General features: G+C 40.9%; 5 protein-coding genes across 6 annotated transcripts; 1 reads left to right on the top strand and 4 right to left on the bottom strand.

Annotated features, from left to right (window-relative positions):
* Positions 1-1,320: 1,320 nt before the first annotated feature.
* LOC137186433 (tubulin alpha chain-like) lies at positions 1,321-4,293 on the bottom strand. The gene is made up of 4 exons (XM_067595369.1): positions 4,158-4,293; positions 2,843-3,065; positions 2,591-2,739; positions 1,321-2,497 (listed from the first exon to the last, which is right to left on the bottom strand). The coding sequence occupies exons 1-4, from the start codon at positions 4,158-4,160 to the stop codon at positions 1,517-1,519; spliced, it is 1,356 nt and encodes a 451-aa protein (XP_067451470.1). The 5' UTR covers positions 4,161-4,293; the 3' UTR covers positions 1,321-1,516.
* A 2,702-nt stretch (positions 4,294-6,995) lies between these two features.
* On the top strand, positions 6,996-9,509 carry sbds (SBDS ribosome maturation factor). Its single transcript, XM_067595364.1, has 5 exons — positions 6,996-7,228; positions 7,440-7,569; positions 7,705-7,905; positions 8,562-8,726; positions 8,921-9,509. Exons 1-5 carry the CDS (start codon positions 7,101-7,103, stop codon positions 9,044-9,046), a joined length of 750 nt encoding a protein of 249 aa, XP_067451465.1. The 5' UTR covers positions 6,996-7,100; the 3' UTR covers positions 9,047-9,509.
* Positions 9,510-10,080: 571 nt separating this feature from the next.
* On the bottom strand, positions 10,081-11,282 carry LOC137186431 (claudin-3-like). Its single transcript, XM_067595366.1, has one exon. It carries the CDS (start codon positions 11,277-11,279, stop codon positions 10,605-10,607), a length of 675 nt encoding a protein of 224 aa, XP_067451467.1. The 5' UTR covers positions 11,280-11,282; the 3' UTR covers positions 10,081-10,604.
* A 1,424-nt stretch (positions 11,283-12,706) lies between these two features.
* Positions 12,707-13,471, bottom strand: cldnj (claudin j). Its single transcript, XM_067595365.1, has one exon. It carries the CDS (start codon positions 13,406-13,408, stop codon positions 12,707-12,709), a length of 702 nt encoding a protein of 233 aa, XP_067451466.1. The 5' UTR covers positions 13,409-13,471.
* A 4-nt stretch (positions 13,472-13,475) lies between these two features.
* Positions 13,476-21,707, bottom strand: LOC137186432 (claudin-4-like). Of its 2 annotated transcripts, none has more exons than XM_067595367.1 (2): positions 18,907-19,683; positions 13,476-15,756 (listed from the first exon to the last, which is right to left on the bottom strand). In XM_067595367.1, exons 1-2 carry the CDS (start codon positions 19,387-19,389, stop codon positions 15,085-15,087), a joined length of 1,155 nt encoding a protein of 384 aa, XP_067451468.1. In that variant the 5' UTR covers positions 19,390-19,683; the 3' UTR covers positions 13,476-15,084. The 2 variants fall into 2 exon arrangements, with proteins under 2 accessions (XP_067451468.1, XP_067451469.1); XM_067595368.1 differs by lacking the exon at positions 13,476-15,756 and adding an exon at positions 21,034-21,707 and having other exon boundaries at positions 18,254-19,164.
* Positions 21,708-22,127: the final 420 nt, after the last annotated feature.

Below are 22,127 nucleotides of genomic sequence, written 5' to 3'. Positions count from 1 at the left end.
TGACTGTGAAAAAGGAACGTGTAACAACAACAAAACATTTACCAACCAGTGCTGGTGGTTCTATGTGCTTTTCTGGCTGCTGTTTTTACTGGTTTTAGCAGGGCAGGGATGGTCTGATGATGGTTAAGGTGGTAAATGTCAGCTGAAAACAACATACATAATCTAACCTGCTAAACCAGAACCAAAACCAGCTGACCTTTAAGTTCATACTTGTCTTCTCTGAAATCCAAGTTTAATTATCAGTGAGAGGTTTTCCTCGTTGTAATCATTCCTCCTGTTCATACTGGCTGTTAAAACATCATCTTCAAATGTGTTTTCAATGTAAGCGATGGGGGTGAAAATCCACAGTGTGTCCACACAGTCATTTAAAAGTTGATGTGAAGCTTCAGCAGTCTGAGTTAGTCATATCAAGTGGATATCTGACACATTTACAGTCTTTTTAGCATCAAATTCCCTCTTTGTGTTTCCCTGTTGAGCTGCAGTGAAAGTATAGTAACAAAAAGAGGGACTTTGGTGCTGTAATGTTGAAAGATTTCTACTTGATTTGACTCATTTGGACACTGAAGCTTCATATTAGTTTCAGATAAACTTTTAAATACATTTTTGCACAGAAGGACTGTGGATTTTGTCCCCCATCACTTACTTTGCAAGTGCATTATGAAGGGATCCTCTAATGGTCAGTATAAACAGGAAGAATGATTATAGCAAGAAAAACCTGTTTCAATGTTCATTTGGGCTCCTGATTGTTGTTTTAAGACATACTTGCAAACTCATCCTCTAACGTACTTGCACACACAGATTTAGTTTTGACATTTCTCTGAATAGTTATTTCTGTCACTAGAGCAGTTTTTCCTTTCAAGTAATGTTTGAAAATTCTGCATTTACAAAGCAAACTGTGTTCATATGCATGTCCGGGGGGATTAAAAGTATTTCCTTTATGAGGAAAACAGAAACCACATGGATGACGTGTTGCTGATCAGTGACTGAATCACTCTGGTTATAACCAGACTGATATAGTGGAGAATAAACCCTGTAAGGTCTCCCCCGTGTCATTTTATTACTGATTAACACTGAAGCTGCAGTAAGCTTAGAAAAATCATGCAAGCAAAATAGCGTTGTAAAGGAAACACTTTCTGAACATAAATATTAATTCTCATTTTTCAACTAAAGCTCATATTTAAATCATTAATGTTCCTTTTATCTTAGAGTAAGACATGTTACTATAAGAATTTCTGTTTGTTCAGTTGTTCCAGTTTTTTTTGAAGACAGCAATCTCTTCTGATTAGCAACAACCATTCAAGTTATATAAAGAACACAGAAAACTGTCACAAGACATTTATTCAGAACAGAGACACATTTTGTGACCCATCCCATCACAGGAACTTGACATTCAAACTGACATTTTCAGGATTTTTATTCTGAACAACCAAAGAGCTCTTCAAATACAGTCCAAACACACATTTGTTTAAAAAGGGAATCATTTGTTTCCTGTTTAACTAGTGCCTTTATGTCCCTTTTAATATTCCTCTCCTTCCTCATCTCCCTCACCCTCAAGAGAGTCGACTCCAACCTCCTCATAATCCTTCTCCAGAGCTGCCATGTCCTCTCTGGCCTCAGAGAACTCTCCCTCCTCCATACCCTCACCCACATACCAGTGAACAAAGGCACGCTTAGCGTACATCAGATCAAACTTGTGGTCAAGCCGAGCCCAGGCCTCTGCAATAGCAGTGGTGTTGCTCAGCATGCACACAGCCCTCTGGACCTTGGCCAGGTCTCCACCAGGAACCACAGTGGGAGGCTGGTAGTTGATGCCAACCTTGAAACCAGTGGGACACCAGTCCACAAACTGAATGGTGCGCTTGGTTTTGATGGTGGCGATGGCAGCATTGACATCTTTGGGCACCACATCGCCACGATACAGAAGGCAGCAAGCCATGTACTTGCCGTGGCGAGGGTCGCATTTCACCATCTGATTGGCTGGCTCGAAGCAGGCGTTGGTGATTTCAGACACCGTTAACTGCTCGTGGTAAGCCTTTTCAGCAGAGATGACGGGGGCGTAGGTGGCCAGAGGGAAGTGGATACGGGGATATGGCACCAAGTTGGTCTGGAACTCTGTCAGATCAACATTGAGGGCACCATCGAAACGAAGGGAAGCAGTGATGGAGGACACAATCTGACTGATTAGCCTGTTCAGGTTGGTGTAGGTAGGACGCTCGATATCGAGGTTCCTGCGGCAGATATCGTAGATGGCCTCATTGTCTACCATGAAGGCACAGTCAGAGTGCTCTAGGGTGGTGTGGGTGGTCAGGATGGAGTTGTAGGGCTCCACCACAGCAGTGGACACCTGGGGAGCTGGGTAGATGGAGAACTCCAGCTTGGACTTCTTGCCGTAGTCCACAGACAGACGCTCCATCAGCAGGGAGGTGAAACCAGAGCCGGTGCCACCTCCGAAGCTGTGGAACACCAGGAAGCCTTGAAGGCCGGTGCACTGGTCAGCCTGAGGACAGAGAAGGAGAGACATGAGCAAATATGGACATAATATGATCTTAATTATAATTAGGAATCATTTCCTCCTGATCATGTTACCCACCAGTTTGCGGATCCTGTCCAGCACCAGGTCAATGATCTCTTTGCCGATGGTGTAATGCCCACGAGCGTAGTTGTTGGCGGCATCTTCCTTGCCAGTGATCAGCTGCTCAGGGTGGAACAGCTGTCGGTAGGTTCCAGTACGCACCTCATCTATGAAAAATAAATAATATAAATTATATATTATTGGAGGGTTTGACTGAGAGAAAAATAAATGGACCAACTGCAGTATTTGTAATTTTCAATGAGCATTTACCGATGACAGTGGGCTCCAGGTCCACAAAAACAGCTCTGGGGACGTGCTTTCCGGCTCCAGTCTCACTGAAGAAGGTGTTGAAGGAATCATCTCCTCCTCCAATTGTCTTGTCACTTGGCATCTGTCCGTCCGGCTGGATCCCATGTTCCAGGCAGTAAAGCTCCCAGCAGGCATTTCCAATCTGGACACCAGCCTGACCAACGTGCACTGAGATACACTCACGCTGTGGAAATAAAGATAGGTCATTTAATTGTGTACATTTATTTTGACTGAAAGTGTCTTAAACAGTTCTTGTGCTATAACTAATGCAAAGCTGAAGGCGACTCATCACGTGTTGAAGACTGCTCTAGAGCTAATGCCAGATCAAGAATGAGGAAAAAGGCTCCTTTGTAAAGAACCAGATAGCAGAAAATCATGATTTAAGTCACACAGCACATGTTGCACAGTCATTTACACTGAATAGAAAACCCTGTGGAGACAGAAACACCACATAGAGGCTGATTCAGACACATAATGTGCTTATGGAAGAAATAAGATCTTGTGTTGAGAGTAAATCTAAAAAGTTCTGTGGTGAAATATTTTTTAAAGAACCAAAACACAAGGGTATCAACAGTTAAGTTTTTCATAGTATAGTAGAGGCCTACACAACGTCCAACATTAAAGATTAGACACATAAGCCCCCATAAGGCTTTTAGTGAATAGGTTTTGTTTGGAAAAACCTGTGGCTGCAGTTTCATAAAAGCCAGGCCTCTTTAAACAGGCGGTAAAACAAGAGGAATGTTTCAGGATGAAAGCACACAGACCTTGGCCAACTGGGTCAGTGAGCAGACAGGAAAAGCCGGTGTTAGACCGTATTTGGTGACCCATCAGATTCTGTGATGTGCCCTGATATTTTTTTACCCTAACCATCTCACTCCTCATGCCTAAACCCCAAACATCACCGACACTGCGGGTCACAGAATCTGATGGGTCAGCAAATACGGTGCATCACCAGAAACTGGTGGCCACAAGCTGGGTTGAGCCGTGCCCTGTCCAGCAACACTCAGATGTACCAACAAAAAAAAAAAGAAGTTTAAAATTACAGTTAAACGTCCCATCAATGCAGGTTTGATGAGTCATCCTAAACCTAAACTTTTATTTCGGATTAAAGCTCAAAATGTAGAGACTTCACGCTGAAGCTGCTTCATTAGCCGAGTTAATAACGGTTAAATTATGCTGCTACGTGACGTCATACTTTAAAGCTTTAAATTTGATCCAATTAATAAACACTTAAGATAGTAAGGTTAGTGATGATAAACTATCTTTTCATACGCACCATGATTCCTGGAGGAGTGACGTGTGTTGGGAATCGGGTTAAAAAAAGAGAAAGAGACTAAGGTTAGTTCTCACAGCGAAGCCTTTATGCGTCCTGTGTAAGAAGTAACTGAACTGAATCAGCCGGGAGGGGCTTTTTATACTTTCTGACCCGGGCGGGAAAGATCTGCTGGTTCCGATTGGCTGGTGCGGTCACGAGAGTCCCTTTTCTATTGGTTAAAACATAAACAGTCAAGTTCTTTGACATGCCACGAGCTTTACTCATGGATGCAGCTTCACTGGAAAAGTAGGGCAATCATACTGGGCCCGTAACCATGGTTACAGACTGACGGCAGGTTCCCTGCAGCGTCCCGGGAAGCTAATAATATTTAATAATAATAATAATAATAATAAAATAAATAAACGATAATAATATTAATAATAATACAGTTTGAAAATAAATTAGATTCCCGTTTTGTTTTGTATTGAATCAACTGAAAGCAATTTAAGAGTTTTTATTAATACAAGCTTTTTTTTCCCTTCTCTTTGATAGCGACAGACAGTAGTGGAAAAAATAAAAATACAAATACAACAATGTAAAAAATACTCAACTACAAGTAAAAGTCCTTCATTTGAAAAGCCTACTAAAGCACATTAGTGGAGCTCTCTCTCTCTCTCTCTCTCTCTCTCTCTCTCTCTCACACACACACACACACACACACACACACTAGAGGAAAAGGATAGAAGTAACTGAGAGTAGTTCATCTTAACTACGCATGAAGGACACAATACATCATAACAGTACGTATCAATTACATGTGATTGTTACTTACAACCCATCAAAAATAAGATTATAAAAAAAATTAAAAACCCAATCTGTTTATTATGGATACAAATACGGTCAAATCGAAGAAAACTGTCACTCGGTCATCGCAGCATTAAGATTTCAATCTGCATTAAATTGCAAAAAGTTGCATTTTTGTGTTTGGCAGTGATTTAATCATGAATCTACACTGTCCTCCAGCGGCCACAGTGCGTAACTACACAATTATCTCATTCGCTCAACCCAGAAGATCATCGGCTACAACCTCCCACCCATTGATCAGCTGCACTTCTCCAAGGCCGGGCGGTGTGCAGGCAAGATCACCTCTGACCCACCCCACCCTGGCCTAGACACAGACTCTTGAACTTCCATAAAAACCTCCACCAGCAGACAACAGGAGCTTTTCTAGGAGCTGTAGCCCTACTAAATAACTAAACTGTTCTGTTATCAAACTGGACTTTTACATTTCACATTCCTCTTTTAATCCCTGGCTGCATTTGTCACTTTCATATATTTCACCAAACTGGATTTTACATTGTACATTGCATTCAACCTCCACTGTTGCAAAAAATTATTAGGCTATTTATTGCACATGTCACATTTAATGTTTGCACTTGTCACAATTTTTTGGTCCATAGCGTAGTCCATATTTCCTTTTCACAGTCAATATTTCATTTCTAGTTTTATATCCCATTTCAAAACTATTGTTATTCCATTCTGTGAATAGTTAATCTGTAAATCTTGTTCCTACCGTTGGATGTTTGAGCATCACTGAGCAGAGTGATGTATGTGCAGAGTCTGACACTGGAAGGTTGTTTTCATATTCATCTGCTGGAAGTGGAAAGTTTCTCTGTGCTCACTGAAACATGTTAATTTTTTAATTAATTTGAAATATTTAAGATGTTAAAAAATGAACGTGATTAATGCATTACTGTCTTTCAGAGGCTGTAGCAGGCTCAGTTTTAAAACTAGAGTAAAGATTCTAGTGTCATATGAAACTAGACGACATAAAGCATCAATAGCACCAACCATGTCATAGCTTGTAGGGAGCTAAATAATGCTCCAGAGTTAGGTAAAATTTTGAACTCTCGCTCTCTCTGTGTCTTCCATGTGTGAATCAGAATCTGTCCTTACTCTTTTTTCATATTTGCTGCACTATTGAAATTCAACTGGCAACTGGAACATAACATTATTATTGTCAATTATCATTTAAAGTGCATACAAGAAATTGTTGCCTTCCAAGCTGATATCTGATTTTAATGGCTTTGATGGTTTTGAAATTCAGCTGCCACTTTAACATATAGGCCGGGGTTTTGTTTTATTTCTGTTGGTACATATAAGAAATATCCTCATTTTGAAGAGTTTGTGGAAAGATTGTACTTGAGATAAAAGCTGCAATTTTTATTAAAGAATATGCAAATTAACTGTTATTTTCCCAAAATAAAAAATAATCTGGCTTTATTTTAGATGACATTAATTACATAACTGATAATGTCTTGAGAAGAAATAAGTTAACATTTTGCTATGATGGTTGTTTCCTATAGTAGTTTATTCTTGGGGTCCTCTAGGATGGCAAAGTTGTGGCCCACAATTCTCGCGAGGTTTACACGTTAACCTTGACTTTAACTGTAACTCTAACCAACCAGTCCATGGATGTATTATAAGAGCTCTTATAATACAGCCATGAATTATTCATGCCTAAAACTAACCAACTCAACCATAGAAGGCAACGAGTACCAGCCAATCAGAGACAGAGTAGGGCGGGTCGCCATCCTAGAAAAAAAAAATTGACTTGCCAAATTTACCTAAAGTTGTAGTTACGCACTGTGACCACCGGAGGGCGCTGAACATTTAACAACTGTTATTTCTGTAACTTTTAAAACTTTAAATGTTTGTTTAAATGTAAGGACAGTGAATATTATTTTGATTTATTATTTTTTATTTATATTTACCACAGGTTATTACATTATTGACGTCGACAGATAATCTAAAACGAGAACGGAGCGGAACCGTTGTTCAACGTCGATGTTTCTCAGCGGACTGTCATTAGGAACACACGCAGAGAATATCAACGACGCTGTATTTTGACAGCGTATTTTTTTTTCTTCTCACCAGCAGCCTGAACAGAATTTGAACACAAACATGTCTATATTTACGCCAACAAATCAAATACGGCTGACTAACGTGGCGGTGGTGAGGATGAAGAAAGGAGGGAAGCGGTTTGAAATCGCCTGCTACAAGAATAAAGTTATGAGCTGGAGATCAGGAGCGTGAGTAACGTCAAATGTTAACACAACGTTTGAACTACTTTACTAAATAGTTATTAATACATCTTGTTTATTACCGGTTACAGTCAACGGACATTTTCGGTTTGCTGTCTAATTAAATTCACCAGTCTGTCAGTTCGCCTTCAGCTAAATATAAGTGAGAACAAACATAACGTTACGTGTATCTGAATGTCTATTGTGTTTTTTCTTCCAGAGAGAAAGACCTGGATGAAGTTATGCAGACACACACTGTTTTCGTGAATGTGTCCAAAGGTCAGGTGGCTAAGAAAGATGACTTGTGCAAAGCTTTTGGGACAGATGATCTGACAGAAATCTGTAAACAGGTAAGAAACTACCTACATACAATATTCCCCTGCCTGCCTCTTATTCACATTATCCACCGTCACTTCCTGACTTTTTATCCTAACTCTCCTTTTAATTGTTCTTATTTTCTCCTCTGCTTCCTATTTGTGGTACAGATTTTGGCCAAAGGAGAGCTCCAAGTGTCAGACAAGGAAAGGCAGAGTCAGCTGGAGACGATGTTCAGGGACATTGCGACTATTGTGGCAGAAAAGTGTGTGAACCCAGAGACCAAGAGGCCGTACACAGTCAACCTCATTGAGCGGGCGATGAAGGACATCCACTACTCTGTCAAGGCCAACAAGAGCACCAAGCAGCAGGTGAGGAGGAGTCACGTATCACTGTTATTAACAACACAAAGCAGCGTTTCCCATTATAATAGAATTTATCTGAGCTGCTGACCCGCTAAGACTATTATTGTATTTATCATTGCATCCTTTCAAAAGCATGAGTGGAAATGTACTGAAAAGTGTCGCCGTTTCAACTGAAATGGTGCGTTTAGCTGTGATTGTGTATACTGGAAAAAAGGTTCCCTAATTGGGAGGCTATCGTGTTAGCAGTGATGTTTTGCTCTGAAAATGCAACCGATATTTCTGTTTTAAAACTCAAATTATTCCCAAATATGACATTATATTCTCTCATTCAAATTGTGACTGAATCCTTCCTGTTGGTGACATGGTTTCATCTGAGTTTTTGAAAGAAAAAATTTGATTGTGTACTTCAAAATATAATAAAAAAAGACATCAAAAGGACAGTTAAATGTTATCTTCCAGATTTCTGGAGTGACTGCTGTATGCTGTTACAGTTGTCAGACACATTTATTACAACATTTTTGTGATAGGTTTTATTATTGTTGAGGTGGTCAGGTTTTAGCAAAGGCAGCACAGAACTTGAGAAATGTGGCCACCTTCAGTACAGGGCATGTTTATTCTCGTGTATGACCTTGACATATTGATCCATCCTGTTGTTTTGTCAGGCTCTGGAAGTGATCCGGCAGCTGAAAGAGACCATGGAGATCCAGAGAGCCCACATGAGACTGCGGTTGGTGCTGCCAGCCAAGGAGGGCAAGAGGCTGAAGGAGAAGCTGAAACCGCTCCTGCAGGTCGTTGAGAGTGAAGACTTTGACGAGGAGCTGGAAATGGTGAGGAGTGCAAAGGTTATTTTATATACAGTAGCAGTCAAAAGTTTGGACACCTTCCCATTCACTTGAATGAGAAAGTGTGTCCTAGACATCTATAACTAAATGCTCCAGTGCTCCTAAATGTTTTATTTTCAATTTTTAAAGTTGTGGCTTTTCTAAACTCCTTTGCCCTCCTTCTCTCTCCTCACTCTCAGGTGTGTCTGGTGGATCCTGGCTGCTACCGGGAGATTGATGAGCTGATCCGCTGCGAGACCAAAGGCCGAGGCTCCCTGGAAGTACTAAATCTGAAGGATGTGGAGGAGGGAGATGAGAAGCTATAGTAACCCAGCCATTCGGGACTCTGCACCTTATCCACACTAACATGCTCTGCTGTGGCTCGCAACCTGCAAACTCATTAAAGAGACTATATTTAAGATCAAATTCAGCCATTCCCGTTTCCCAGTTTCTATGTTTAAAAAGATTAATTTCACTGACAAAAATCTGTAACATATTTTTACTTTTGCACAGTATACATACTGGGAGGGAATGTATTTTGAAAATATGTTAGGTCAGTAAATACTTCTGGCCTGATTTAATCTATTTATTCAGTTTTTTTTTATGTTGGTACCTCTGGACCATCAGCAGCTCTTCTGGACAATTGTTCATTTCTGCCTTCCATCAGACTCTGTATGCCATGCAGTCATACTCAGTATCCAAATATTATGGATAATTACTTTAACTCAATGATTTATATTTTGTCATAATGAATGAGTTTGCTCTGTAGCAAATAAATATCTAACAGTATATTTTCTTTTCCTTCTATACACAGTCACTGAAAACATAGTTTCACAGAGTGCCTGAGGTTCATTATACTGCAGCTTTAAGACGTTCATTTTCAGCTCGATTATACCATTATTTATGAAAAGAGCTGCACAGAACACATCAAATTATATAGATATTGTACCACAATTCATATTCACATTGTGCAGAAAAGGCTATGAAACGTTACAGAACCAGCATATCGCCTCAGTAACCTTTTTACAATTGAAACTTGAAAATGCAGAAGAGTTTTACACAGTTTTTTTGTTGTTGAAACAGAGAAAAAATTTAGCATTACGTGAGCTGTAGGCTGTGATACATGTCAAAAAATGTTGGTGGAGTTTCTTTGTAGCAGGAAAACAAAACAATAGGGTCATATATGTCTCAAAATGACTGCGTACATCTCAAGTTCTCTTTGTCATAAGGAGTTAAAACCACCAAAATGCAAAAATAAGGTCAAATAACTCTAAACAAATATTTCTGAATCATTTATTCCACAGTGTCCTTTGAGCAGAAGAATTCATCACAGATGTAAACTTTTTTTTTGCCACTCTCAACAAACCAAACAAGTATGAAATTGCATAATGTAATCTAATCTATTGCAAGGCAATATATGTGCAACACAGGTACAATATTTAGTTTTACTTTAAATATTCACTCATTCACATTTAAGGCAGCACGATTTATCAAAAGTGTCAGAGGATAGTGGATAGTGTTATGGTAAACAGTTCAGTTTTCATGTTTGCATTAAGTAAAGCAAACAGATATTTACAGTGCTTGTTAATCAGGGAAATGAGGACCGAAGAGTTAAATAATCCTATACCATATATACAGTGTGTTAGCTTCAATAGAAATGGAAGAAACACAGCAAAACAAGATGCAAATGCTGCTAGTCCAATAAAACCAGTTATATGACACATCACTGTGCTTCTGCTTTCTAATGATGAGTTCATGTTTAGTTAAACCAGTGCATCATTACTCAACATTAACTACTTTACCATTAAATCCACAATTATTTCACATATTATTGATTTTCCAGTTAATCACTCACACTCAGTTAAATATTACATCACAGTCCCCTCACATAGGTTCTGCTCTGCGCTCATACTGGCTGTGTGTGAACGTAGTCCTGTTGATCCTGCTCAGCGGGTGATTAGCGTCCTCTTCTGCATTTGGGTACATGTTCTCCTCATTCTGCTGTGCCTGCCTGTCAAAAGCGGGGCATCTGGTGGTGAGAAACACCCCTCCAGTCAGCATCAAGGCAAAGGAGATCCATCCAAGATACAGCGCCGGTCCCCAGTCTCGTCTCAGCAGCACAGCTCCCTCCAGTGGCTGACTGGTGTGATGGCATGTCCAGGCTGTGGGAACAAGCAGCAGGATCCCAGACCAAACAAAGAGAGTACCAGTAAACACTTTGATCTGGCCGCGCCTAGGGAACCACACAGCCCCCGCCGCTCCGATCGCCGAAGCAAAAGCCCCGGCTCCGATGGCTGCCATGATGAGGGCTCGCCACGTTCGAAAACTTCCAGAAAGAGACATGAGAGACTGGTAAAAGGAGCAGTGTAGGCTGCCATCGTGGGCCAAGTCCCAGTGATCCCATTCCAGCCACACCCCATCCCAGTAGGCAGGGAGAGTAGCCGTGGTGTTGTCCACAGTGCCGCTCACTTTCCACAGGGCCAGGCAGCGTGTCAGAATGGCACAAAGCCACCCTGCGAAGGCCAGACCCAGGGCAGCGAGCTCCAGCTGCCTGTACATGACTCCGGCCTGCCTGCTCCTCTCCTCACTTGCAGGCCCGACTGCCTAACCAGAAACAGCTGGCAGCAGAGTGCAGCGGGGTGGGGTGGGGTGTTATTTTAACGCGTGTGTGCATGTGCGAGGCAGAGACAATGTGCGTGTGTGTGTATGTGTGTAGATGTGCGCGTCTGTTTGCTTTGCATGTCTGTTCAGAAAAGGGGAAACCAGTTCTTTGGTATTCACTGAAAGAAGGCACAGCACGACTGGGGCTGGGTGGAGGAGGGAAATCCCTATGTTTGCTCTGCCATGGTTTCAAAACAACTCCTTTCTCCCAGTTTCTGCTGAAAGGGGAAAACAAAGGTTCTACTGTGCTCTGATTTTTCAGCCACTGAGACACATTTCTGAGGGAAAACTTCATTTAAAGAGCCACAGAATCTGTATTCTCACATTAGTAGTGTAGCTGACTCCCTCTGTGGAGCTACTGGGTGGAGAACAACACTGATACTTAATGGAATTACTGTTGCTGAATAATGATTCAACCGGCACGTGTTTGCAGTGTTTATTTAGAATTTTAATATGCAAATCACAAGCTCACAAGCTGTTTGTATGGAGCATGTACTCTCTTTATAATCTGACTAAATTTACTGTGTACTAAACTTACACAGTGAATGTCAGTTTCTACTGGATAAAAATACATGCACATTCAGCTACACACTTACAAATCTATTCTCTGGCTTTCTGTGTGAAAGTAATTCACAACAAATTAATTCTTCATAAGACCAGTAAAATCCATACAATGATTCATTTACACAGGTTACAGCCATTTCAGAAGTTGATATGTGAGTTATTTTTTTGTTGTTGTGTTGTATTTATTGGGACAATGTACAGTTTTAAACATAAATGTTAACATTTGATGTACTGCACCAGAGTTAGCTTGAAGCTGCAGTCCCTTACAATTAAAACATATAACAGCACAATAACAAACGGTGTAAAGCAAAAAACACACACAATAGCACATCACATACACCCACAATGTCAACTAGATATATAGATATGAGATTATTTACTGTTGTATCAGACATACTAAAATATTTTTTTTTCTTATAGGCTATAAAGATCTGACAGTTCAACAGAGCTGCACGTCTTATGACAAGACTAATGGCTGATATTGACACTATAGTGGACAGAATTTAAGTAACTGTATTGATTATGGTCTTCAAATTCATCTGTTTCACCCCGCGGAAAAACAACAACATAACAGAATGTACTGCAAAGCATATCTTTAGAGTCCTTTCTTATATTTAAACATGTTGATATATTGCTAGATTTTTTTTTAATTATAGCACAGCTCATTACATTTAATCCTTAAGTGGTATCTTGTGTGTGACACATGTCGCCAGCGCACAAGAACCTGACTTCATCTGTGTGTTTGGCCCTCTGTCTTCACTTCACACATAGTTCTTGATGGCGTAGCTGCTGTGTGTGTGTGTCCTGGCCAGTGTGTATCCACTGGAGGGGAACCTGGCCCTCTGTGGTGGGCAGCTTGTGCACAGAATAGCTCCCCCACAGAACAGCAGCCCAGAGGTCACAAAGCCTATATAAATAGCTGCCCCAAGCTCTCTCTTCAGCACCTCAGGGACACGTGGGTTGTGGAAGTCACTGATAATGGAGTTGGCCGTCCAGGAAACAGCAACTATGGCGGTGAGGGCCGCCAGGCAGAAGATGATCCCAGAGCTCAGCACCACACGAGCCTTGATCTGCGGGTGGATCAGGCAGTTGGTGCAGCGCGCTCCCAGGAGGAAGATGAGGAATCCCAGACATCCTAGCACCAGGCTGATGCAGATGAGGCCACGGGCTGCCTGGAGGTCTGGCGACAGGTCCAACAGGGCATCATAGAGCTTACACTGCAGCTGACCTGTGTACTCACTGACACAAGTCATCCACAGACCTTCCCAGAACACCTGCATGACCACCAGATGTGTGCCGATGAATGCCGTCACCTTCCACATGGGCAGGGCACAGATCAGGATGGTCCCAGCAACTCCTATCATGGACAGGCTGATGCCCAGCTCCTGCAGAGCCATGGGACGCTGTGCAGCCTCTCTCAGACCCTGGAAACACAGAAGGCAGATAGTCAGGCACAAATGCATTATAATTTTTATTAAGTCAACAGGTCTAACATCCCTTTTCTATCAAAAATATGTTCCATAAACAGAAACTGTGGTGTAAAACTCCAGCATAGTTGTAATATTATGTGCAAGTTGTTTCCTGTAATTGCTGTCATGAGGTAAATATTTAGGGATTTTCCAGCGATGAAGGCAAAGTGCCACTAGGTAGCAGCAAAGGCTGAAGACCAAGACTACCACAGTATCAGAGTATTTAGCTCTGAATTACAAATACAAAATACAAAAGTAATCAGGTCTTAAACTGCTGATGACTGGAGCCCACAAATTAAGGTGAAGAATCTGGTTTTAATTCTAAGATATGTGTTCCCAAATAAGATGTTTAAGGAAAATAAATGAAGAGAAAGCGTCATCTGCAGTTTGGTGTCATCTTTAGACCTGCACTGACAAATAGCAATGATTTTCTGCAGTCAGTGTTGAACTGATACTCACCTTTTTGATCAGAATTTTTATGCGATGTTGCAACATTATCTTCTATTTTTCAAAGGATATATCACTCTTTTAGATTTTTTACTAATCTTTTAGATTAAAAAATGACGATTATCGGTTTAATTGGCCCTTTTATTGTATGTTTTCTTTTTCTTTTGAATAATGAATAGTCTTGCAAATGTATTATTAATGTTATTATTGTTTCTTGTTCGAAGAATCAGTGTAAACTTTAATAATCCTAATCAACAGTTATCTTTATTTCCTTGTACTGCTCACAATACAGAAAGTTGCTCTAGAGAAGAATGTGAAAGTAAATCATTGGGAAAACACTTAGTGGAAAAAGTTGTCATTTTGAACATTTTGTCCGTCTTCAGACACTTATTGTAATTTGACCCTTTCTTCCCGCTCATAACTGGAGAAAACACAACACTGTGAGGTTTGTGGGACAGTGAACTAACAACATCAACACTTCAAATCAAAACCATCTTTAAAAACCATTTAATTTGAGATTCTCAGGGAAAAAAGAACATTAACAATATTTTTAACTGTTGTGACACATTTACATCATCTTTACATTACCCACTTTTAATGATCTCATCACAGTTTTCTATTTCTTTCCTGTAAAGCAACATATTTATTCAGCAAACACTGACGTATTGGATGAAACTTTAAAAAAAATAGGTCATGTTTTAAACAGATCTGCCAACAACATTGTAAGTCCCTGAGTCACCATGTTTGTTCTCTGGATAGTGATCTCTGTGGCAAGTACCTGACAAACAGGTTCTCCCAGTGTTCAGTTCAAATAACCACTGGTGCATTTTTCAAATGTATACAAACAAGAAGCACGAGAGAAGAAGAAGAAAAATGTACAATACAAGGTCGTTTACTGGGAAAAAAATATAATCACAAATATCAAAGAACAAAATGATGCTCAGTGCAAAAAAGTTAAGTTTTAAATTGGAATCAACCAAACATTTAAAACAGTTTCTATGATTTAAACTACCCCCATATACATGTTCAGTACCAAGAGTAACATCAATATTTATCAGACAGAAAACATCTTCATACATCCAAAGAGTGATTCTCTTATAAAGACAAAGTGCATATTTCCTTCATTGTGGGTCCTTGTTCTTGACGTTTCACAGCGACCGATTAAAGTTTCTATTCTTGAAGATAAAATCATTAACAGACTTCCATTTGTACCTTCAGAAATGTCAAATGTAAGTCTTTGTCGGTGTAACAGATCGGCCTGACTCCTCTTTGCTGTGTCCTCCTGAAGACTTGTTTATGAGGTACTTCACAGAGGGGGTCTTGTCCTCTTTGGGGGGGCAGTTGGCGCACAAAAGCCCCCCTCCCAGGATCAGCAGTGCTGCAGCCCCCCAGCCGATGTAAAGAGAGGCTCCCAGCTCTCTTTTCTGGGCGTCTACCAGCAGAGGGTTGTAGAAGTCCCTTATAATAATGCTGGCGGTCCAGGATACAGGAATGAGGCAGAGAATCCCACTGATGATCAGCACCACGCCTGCTGCCACCAAAGCCCTCGCCTTGGCCCTCTCCTCTGGAATGAAGTTGGTGCATTTTCCACCAGCGAAGGCAATGAGGAGCCCTGCGATACCTGTGATGATAGAAACCACCACTAGTGCCCGAGCCCCCTGGAGGTCAGTGCTCAGAGCCAGCATGGAGTCGTAGACCTTACACTGCATCTGGCCTGTACTCTGGACCACACAGCTCATCCAGATGCCCTCCCACATGGTCTGGGAGGTCACTATGTTGTTGCCAATGAAGGCGGTGACCCGCCACATGGGTGAGCCGCACGCAATGAGCACCCCGATCCAGCCGAAAAGGGCCAAGGCGCTGCCTACCATCTGCATCCCCATGGAGCCCATCGTCTTCTCTCTCTCGGAGTGTTTCTGAGGGACAATTAAGAGCTGATCAGGTGTTTATGTGCATCTGAAGCAGGTGAAGAATGGGAGGTGTGAAAGCCAAGCTGTAAATCACACATTAGAGACCTTGCCAAGAACACCTGCCATGCAAGATTCTTTTTGTCGAGGAACAATAGCGCTTTGGTTTTCAATTATTCCTCTGGTGGAGATGAGGATTGTGTTACATGAGGTTTTGTTGATACTCCCGACAAAGAAGATTCACAGAAAATGCACTAGCTTGTGAATGTACCCAACTTTGAATGCACAGTAGAGGGTTTAACAAAAGATAAAGGTCAGCAAGTCTGCAAACACTGAGAAATGAAAATGAATCCATCCTTCCATTCACCAGACAGTCAGTCTCAAGGCAAACAGTGATTTGTGGCCACATGTATACAGATGTATCAGAGTGCGCATTCATGTTTTTTCTCACACTGACTGGAGTTGAAATAAATCATTGCAAAATATGAATGAAACATCATGTGATGAAACCTCAAAAAAAAGGAAATATAATCTGAAAACAGGAAATGTATGGTATTTCAGAAGTTGCCTACACATGTATATTACATCTACTGAAGTCTTCTCATTGTTGGCACATCATTTTAAAAATAAAACATGCGTGAGTGACCATTTTTCTTTGCTCATGTAGATCTGCTTTAGTAAGCTGCAGCATATTTTGGGCATCTCTTTGTTTGACATCTTGGACACCTTCGTGCTGTGTTTGAGATTAGATTAGTTCAGTTCAAATCCACATGCATGAATTAAAGGAGACACTAAACACTTAGGTAATTTTGTTACTTTTTGGTCTGAACTCAGTGTTCTTTCTTGTTTGACATCAATCTGGTGGCTCAGATCCATGATCTCAGCGGTCGCATCGTAGCCACAGCAGACAGAAAGTAAAGCAGATGGTAAAGCAGGCCTACGTATGTTATACTACTCCCAATTTACACTTATATTACTCCAGATTACTCACAAACCTTTGAACACAACCTTTTTTCCAATAATGTATAGGAAAACACTAATAGATAGATAGATACCTTTATTTACTCAGGGGAAACCAATTGAGAGCAATGCTTTCATTTACAATGGTGCCTTGCATATACACAATAATGCTGACAGAAAGAAGTCATCAAATTTGAATATCTGAGTATTTCAGTCAAATTTCCATCACTCAATTTTGCTTTCGTTGTAAACAAACAGGATTCTTTTAGTGTAGTTAGTCTAAAAAAGTGTTCATATGCATAAAAGCATAGAGTGTTACTGATCATAACTATATGATCAGGTATAACCTACTTTATAGAAAAGGCATATTTGTATATACACAAAAAATACTTTTTTCATTTCAATGATTAATTTACTGGAACTTTTTTTCTTTTTTCAACCATTGCTTATTTAGTGGTTTGATTAGTGGTGCATTTGTTCCTTTAATATATTCATAACAGTCCATTTGGCACACAATCATCAGTCCATAACAGGTTCAGGTAGATTCTTTTCACTAATGGCAAAGGGCAACGTAGGAATGTGATACTAAGTAAAATGCAACAGGACAGGGTGTGTTCATCCTGATGAAACACCCTGTAATACTGCGCTGACATCATGTGTGTTTGAGATGATTTTGGAGCATAATAGGAATTCATTTCCTGAGTGTGAGACAGCGGGGAACATAAGTATTTGGACAGTTACACATTTACTGTGTAACTCTGTACTTTGGCCCATTTGATCGGAAATGAAACAAAGACTATGAGGTTAAAGTGCCGACCTTCAGTCTCGGACCAGTGGCCCGTGAAATGTCTTAATTATTCAGGTCAATTTGTAGGGTTTTGTTTTCACTTTTACATTTAAGTCTTCACTTTTTCTCCCGCCTGTGCTTGTATTGGACAATTTAAATGAAATAACGTCCCCCACTACCCCCCCACTACCCCCCCCATCTCAGTGTTTATGGGAGAAATAGATGTTGCACAATATCAATCACTGAATATCTGTGAAACTTTTGAATTTATGTTGTTTAAATGCTGGTGGTTTATGAGTATGACTCTTTATATGTGTTGAAACTAACATACTTTAGTCTATTCTAAGACAAAGATTTTAACTTCACACTGTGAAACTGGCTGAACTGGTTTAACGTCTGTGTGAACAACTCAAGCAAACTGCTGGGTATTTTTGAATATATATATATTTTTTTCAGTTGTACTCTTTACTCTGTAACCTCTTTATTTAAACAATATAAGAAGTTAAAAACATGCAGCTCATTTTCCTTTCTGACAGCCAGCATGATGAATCTGGATTATCACTGTATCCTTCAACCCCTCCGACAAGATTAAGTTGAAAGATTTGCTTTCAGTCTGGTTTAACCAACTATTTAAAAAGCGATGCTGACAATAACTGAACAAACTAAAAAGAACATACAAACAATTTTCAACTCTGGGTTAAAAGTTTAACTAAAAATAAGCACTTTGACAAAAGAATATCAATTGTGTAAATGTTTTATTAAATATCTGTGATATCGTAAACAAAAAAAACAGTCTTTTGATATTTCTAATTGCAAAGATTTGTAAAATATTTTATACAATAAATTCACAATATGTCATTGGTACTGTACAGATTTCCTTCCATAGCTCTTGTTGACTATTAACATCCTTATAGCACAGCTTCAATTTGCTAAACATTCAGAGGAAAATTGGTTTGATACAAGCTTAACATAAAATATCTCTCATTCAGTCCAGTCATCATGCCATTGGAAGACTTTCTTGCCAGTAATGCAGTTTCACATCCTTCCTTTTACTGCTATTCTTCGAGAAATACTCTCTCTTGCCTCCACCGAAGGATTCAGAGTTCATCAGAAAAGCTGTTCTCACTGTGTGTCACTTTCAAAAAAGGTGAGACACAACTTGCACTCTTGGAAACTCACAATAAAGGAGACTTAATCAAGAAATTATGAATTAATTTACAGTCAGGAAAACGGAGCTCTCATACGTAGGCTCGGCTGGTGGCTGTGGATCTGGCCCCGGCGTACTTGACTGGATACTCTGGACTGTCTTCTTTGCGTGGGCAAGAACTGCAGAGGAGAGCACCACCCAGGATGAGAAGCGCAGCGGTGCCCCAGCCGATGTAGAGCGCAGCCCCCAGCTCCCTCCTCTGAGCATTGGTCAGGATGGGATTGTAGAAATCTCTGATGATGGTGTTGGCAGACCAGCAGACGGGGATGAGGATCAGAACGCCGGCACAGATGAAGACAATTCCAGCAGCGATGGCCACCCTGGTTTTGGCACGTTCGTCCTCAACAAAGTTGGTGCACTTACCCCCGGCGATGCCGAGGATGATTCCAAAGGCAGAGACGATGATGGCGATGACCACAAGAGCTCTGGCGGCCTGAAGGTCCTGGGGCAAAGCCAGTAGAGAATCATAGATCTTACACTGCATCTGGCCCGTACTCTGCGTCACACAGTTCATCCACAGCCCTTCCCAGATGACCTGTGCTGTCACAATGTTGGCTCCAATGAAGGCTGTGACCTTCCACATCGGCAGGGCACAAACAATGATGGTCCCCAAGAAGCCGATGATGGCCAAGGCAAAGCCCAGCATCTGTCGTCCCATTGACACCATGTTGAGGTCTTGTTTGAGTCACTTGTAGCTGAACAGAAGCAGAAAAAATTCAAGAGTTGATCAGCTCGGCTCAGTTGTGAAGTTGAATAAAGGCTGTGGCATACTTCCTTCGGTTATAAGCATGTCTTCCTCGAAGGTGGAGTCAGAACGTCCTTCCCCTCTGACCTGAAACCAGCACAATGGTGATTTACCAGCCCAACCAGATTCTTTACATTATCTGTATGTGGACAGGGGAGTAGTTTCGATGAGATGAGCATCAGTCTTAAATGACTCTATGTAAATTAGGTCCGTAAAGAGGCACCGCATTCCTCATTCAAACAATGCTCTGCCGCTGGCTGGCCTTTGATTGGACCGTTTACAGGAACATCTGGTCCAGTCACAAGTTTCAGGTTTAAAAAAAAACACCAACACAGGAGGAAGTATCACCGGATGTCACCCATTTATGGTTTCTATTACTGCTTTTTCATCACCGCTTTGAATGGATGAATTTATTGGGGTTTTTTAAAAAACATTTTCAGAATGAAAGTGCTCTCACACTGATCAATGTCTCAGCTGATTGGATCACTACAAAAATCTCTTTTTTTGTCTTTCCTTTATATTTTCACAAGGTTTATTTATTTATTTATTTATTTATTTATTTGTTATATTAACCCCTTTATGTCTCCTCTTATATTTAAGAGATTTTTAGTGAGCTCCAGTTTACAGTGAAATGTTGCGCATTACATGAAAATAAAATGTTATAATTCTTATAGATTAAATTGTTTATTTGTTTATATTTCATCTCTGCGTCTCTCACTCACTCACTCACTCACACAGAAGTGCTCTGAATGTGTCACAGGTCAGAGCTCTAGTCTTCACAGGTAATTTTTCTAAACATTGCAAAAAAATATCAGAACAATATTTTATGATAATTGACTGACACAAACAGATCAAGTGTATATTCTTCAAATATTTTTTATTGAAATTCTTTTGAGTATTCTCAAAAATAAAGTGGAATTTACACAAAGCAAACACATCACAATTCATATTTACAAAATCAACTCAGTATGACAAGGAAATAAATATATTTACACTGACTTCCTTATGAAAAAGCAAAGCAGCTTTAGGTGCACACAACCATGACGACATGATATTCCTCTTATATAAAGACTTCTTAAACTCTTTGCATGAATTTACATGGATATTTCTACTTTAAAGCACACAACCAACTCAAAAGATACATAATAATAATAATCAAAGGTCACAGTGATTTATATAATTTCTGTTTTTGTGAGTAGCGTTAAGGGACTACAAACTACATTTTGTTATACAATCTTGTGTTGTAAAATTACAATAAATGAATCTTGACTCTTGATTACTTGAGTGAATGAATTTTACATCCTATCAATGTTTTGGAATACATACCATCCTCTAGAAATAAAGTGTGCACTTTGGTGCATTGTTACTTTGCAGTAGCAAGTTCCTAAAACCATCAGGTCAATAATCTTAGTCTCTCTTTTTCTGTCCATTCAGTTTTCAGAGGTACTGTCCACCAGCGTATACGGGTGGTGCCACGTATGGTTTGCCGGGAACATATGTCCCCGTCCCTGTGTATGATCGGCTGGATGGGGGAGCGTACACAGGACCATAGTTTGCTGGACTTACTGGTGTTGCATAAGGATACATGGGTGCTGGTGGGTAGCCTGGATATCCATACATGGATTTTCGAGTAGGGCAGGAAGTGGTTAGGATGATCCCACCGACCAGAAGAATTGCAGCAGAGGCCCAGCCGATGTAAATGGCGGCTCCGAGTTCCCTCTTCTGTGTCTCGATGACTATGGGGCTCCGGAAGTCTGCGATGGTGATGGCTGCAGACCAGCACACAGGAATCAGGACCAGGATGGCGGAAATAATGATGAGACAGCCACATATGATCACCACCTTGGCCTTAGATGAATCTTTCTTCAGGCAGCCGGTGCATCTGGCTCCAATGAAGGTGATGATGAAGCCGATGAAGCCGAAGATGAGGGAGATGATGACCAGGGCTCGGGCGGCCTGCAGATCGGGGGAAAGCCTCATCACCGAATCATTCAGCTTGCACTGCATCTGCCCAGTGCTCTGCATCACACAGTTCATCCACAGACCGTCCCACACTACCTGGCCTGTCACGATGTTGGCTCCGATGTAGGAGGTCACTCTCCACATGGGGATCCCGCATGTCACCGACACTCCGACCAGGCCGATGAAGGTGATGACCTGACCTGCCACTTCCTTGCCAATCCTCCCCATCGCAAATAGGCTTTGTGAGCAGCAAGAGAGGAAAAGTGTCTCAGCGTGCAGGTCTGGTTCTCCGTCAGAATGTCACAGCTCTCTCAAGGGTTGTTTGTCAGCAAATGTGCAGGAGGAGGGCCGTCCTGTCGTCAGGTGAGTTCTTCTGGGCAAACAAGATTCCTCTTCCTAGATCTGGGAGTGGCACCCATTTTTAAACAATGCTTTGTTTTTGCTCTTAGAAGACAGACTTTCATATGCAGATGATTCTGAAGTAAAGACGGGGTCACTGGATGAAGTTACAACCACTTAGTGAATTCAAAGGTCCTGAAACCAGCTCAGACAGTGAATGATGGCAAATGATCAAATCATACCTGTTGTTGTTTTCACAAGTTGGCTTTTTGTTGTGCTAATTTTAAATCAGGGTAATGGTGGGGCGTTGTGTTGTGTGGAGGAGTTGAACCCCCACACACATCTGATAAGCTAGCACA

The sequence above is a fragment of the Thunnus thynnus genome, chromosome 7, assembly GCF_963924715.1.
Source record: "Thunnus thynnus chromosome 7, fThuThy2.1, whole genome shotgun sequence".
Lineage (NCBI taxonomy): Eukaryota > Metazoa > Chordata > Actinopteri > Scombriformes > Scombridae > Thunnus > Thunnus thynnus.
Note: the sequence above shows the minus strand (reverse complement) of the source record. Positions and strands in the feature narration are given on the sequence as shown.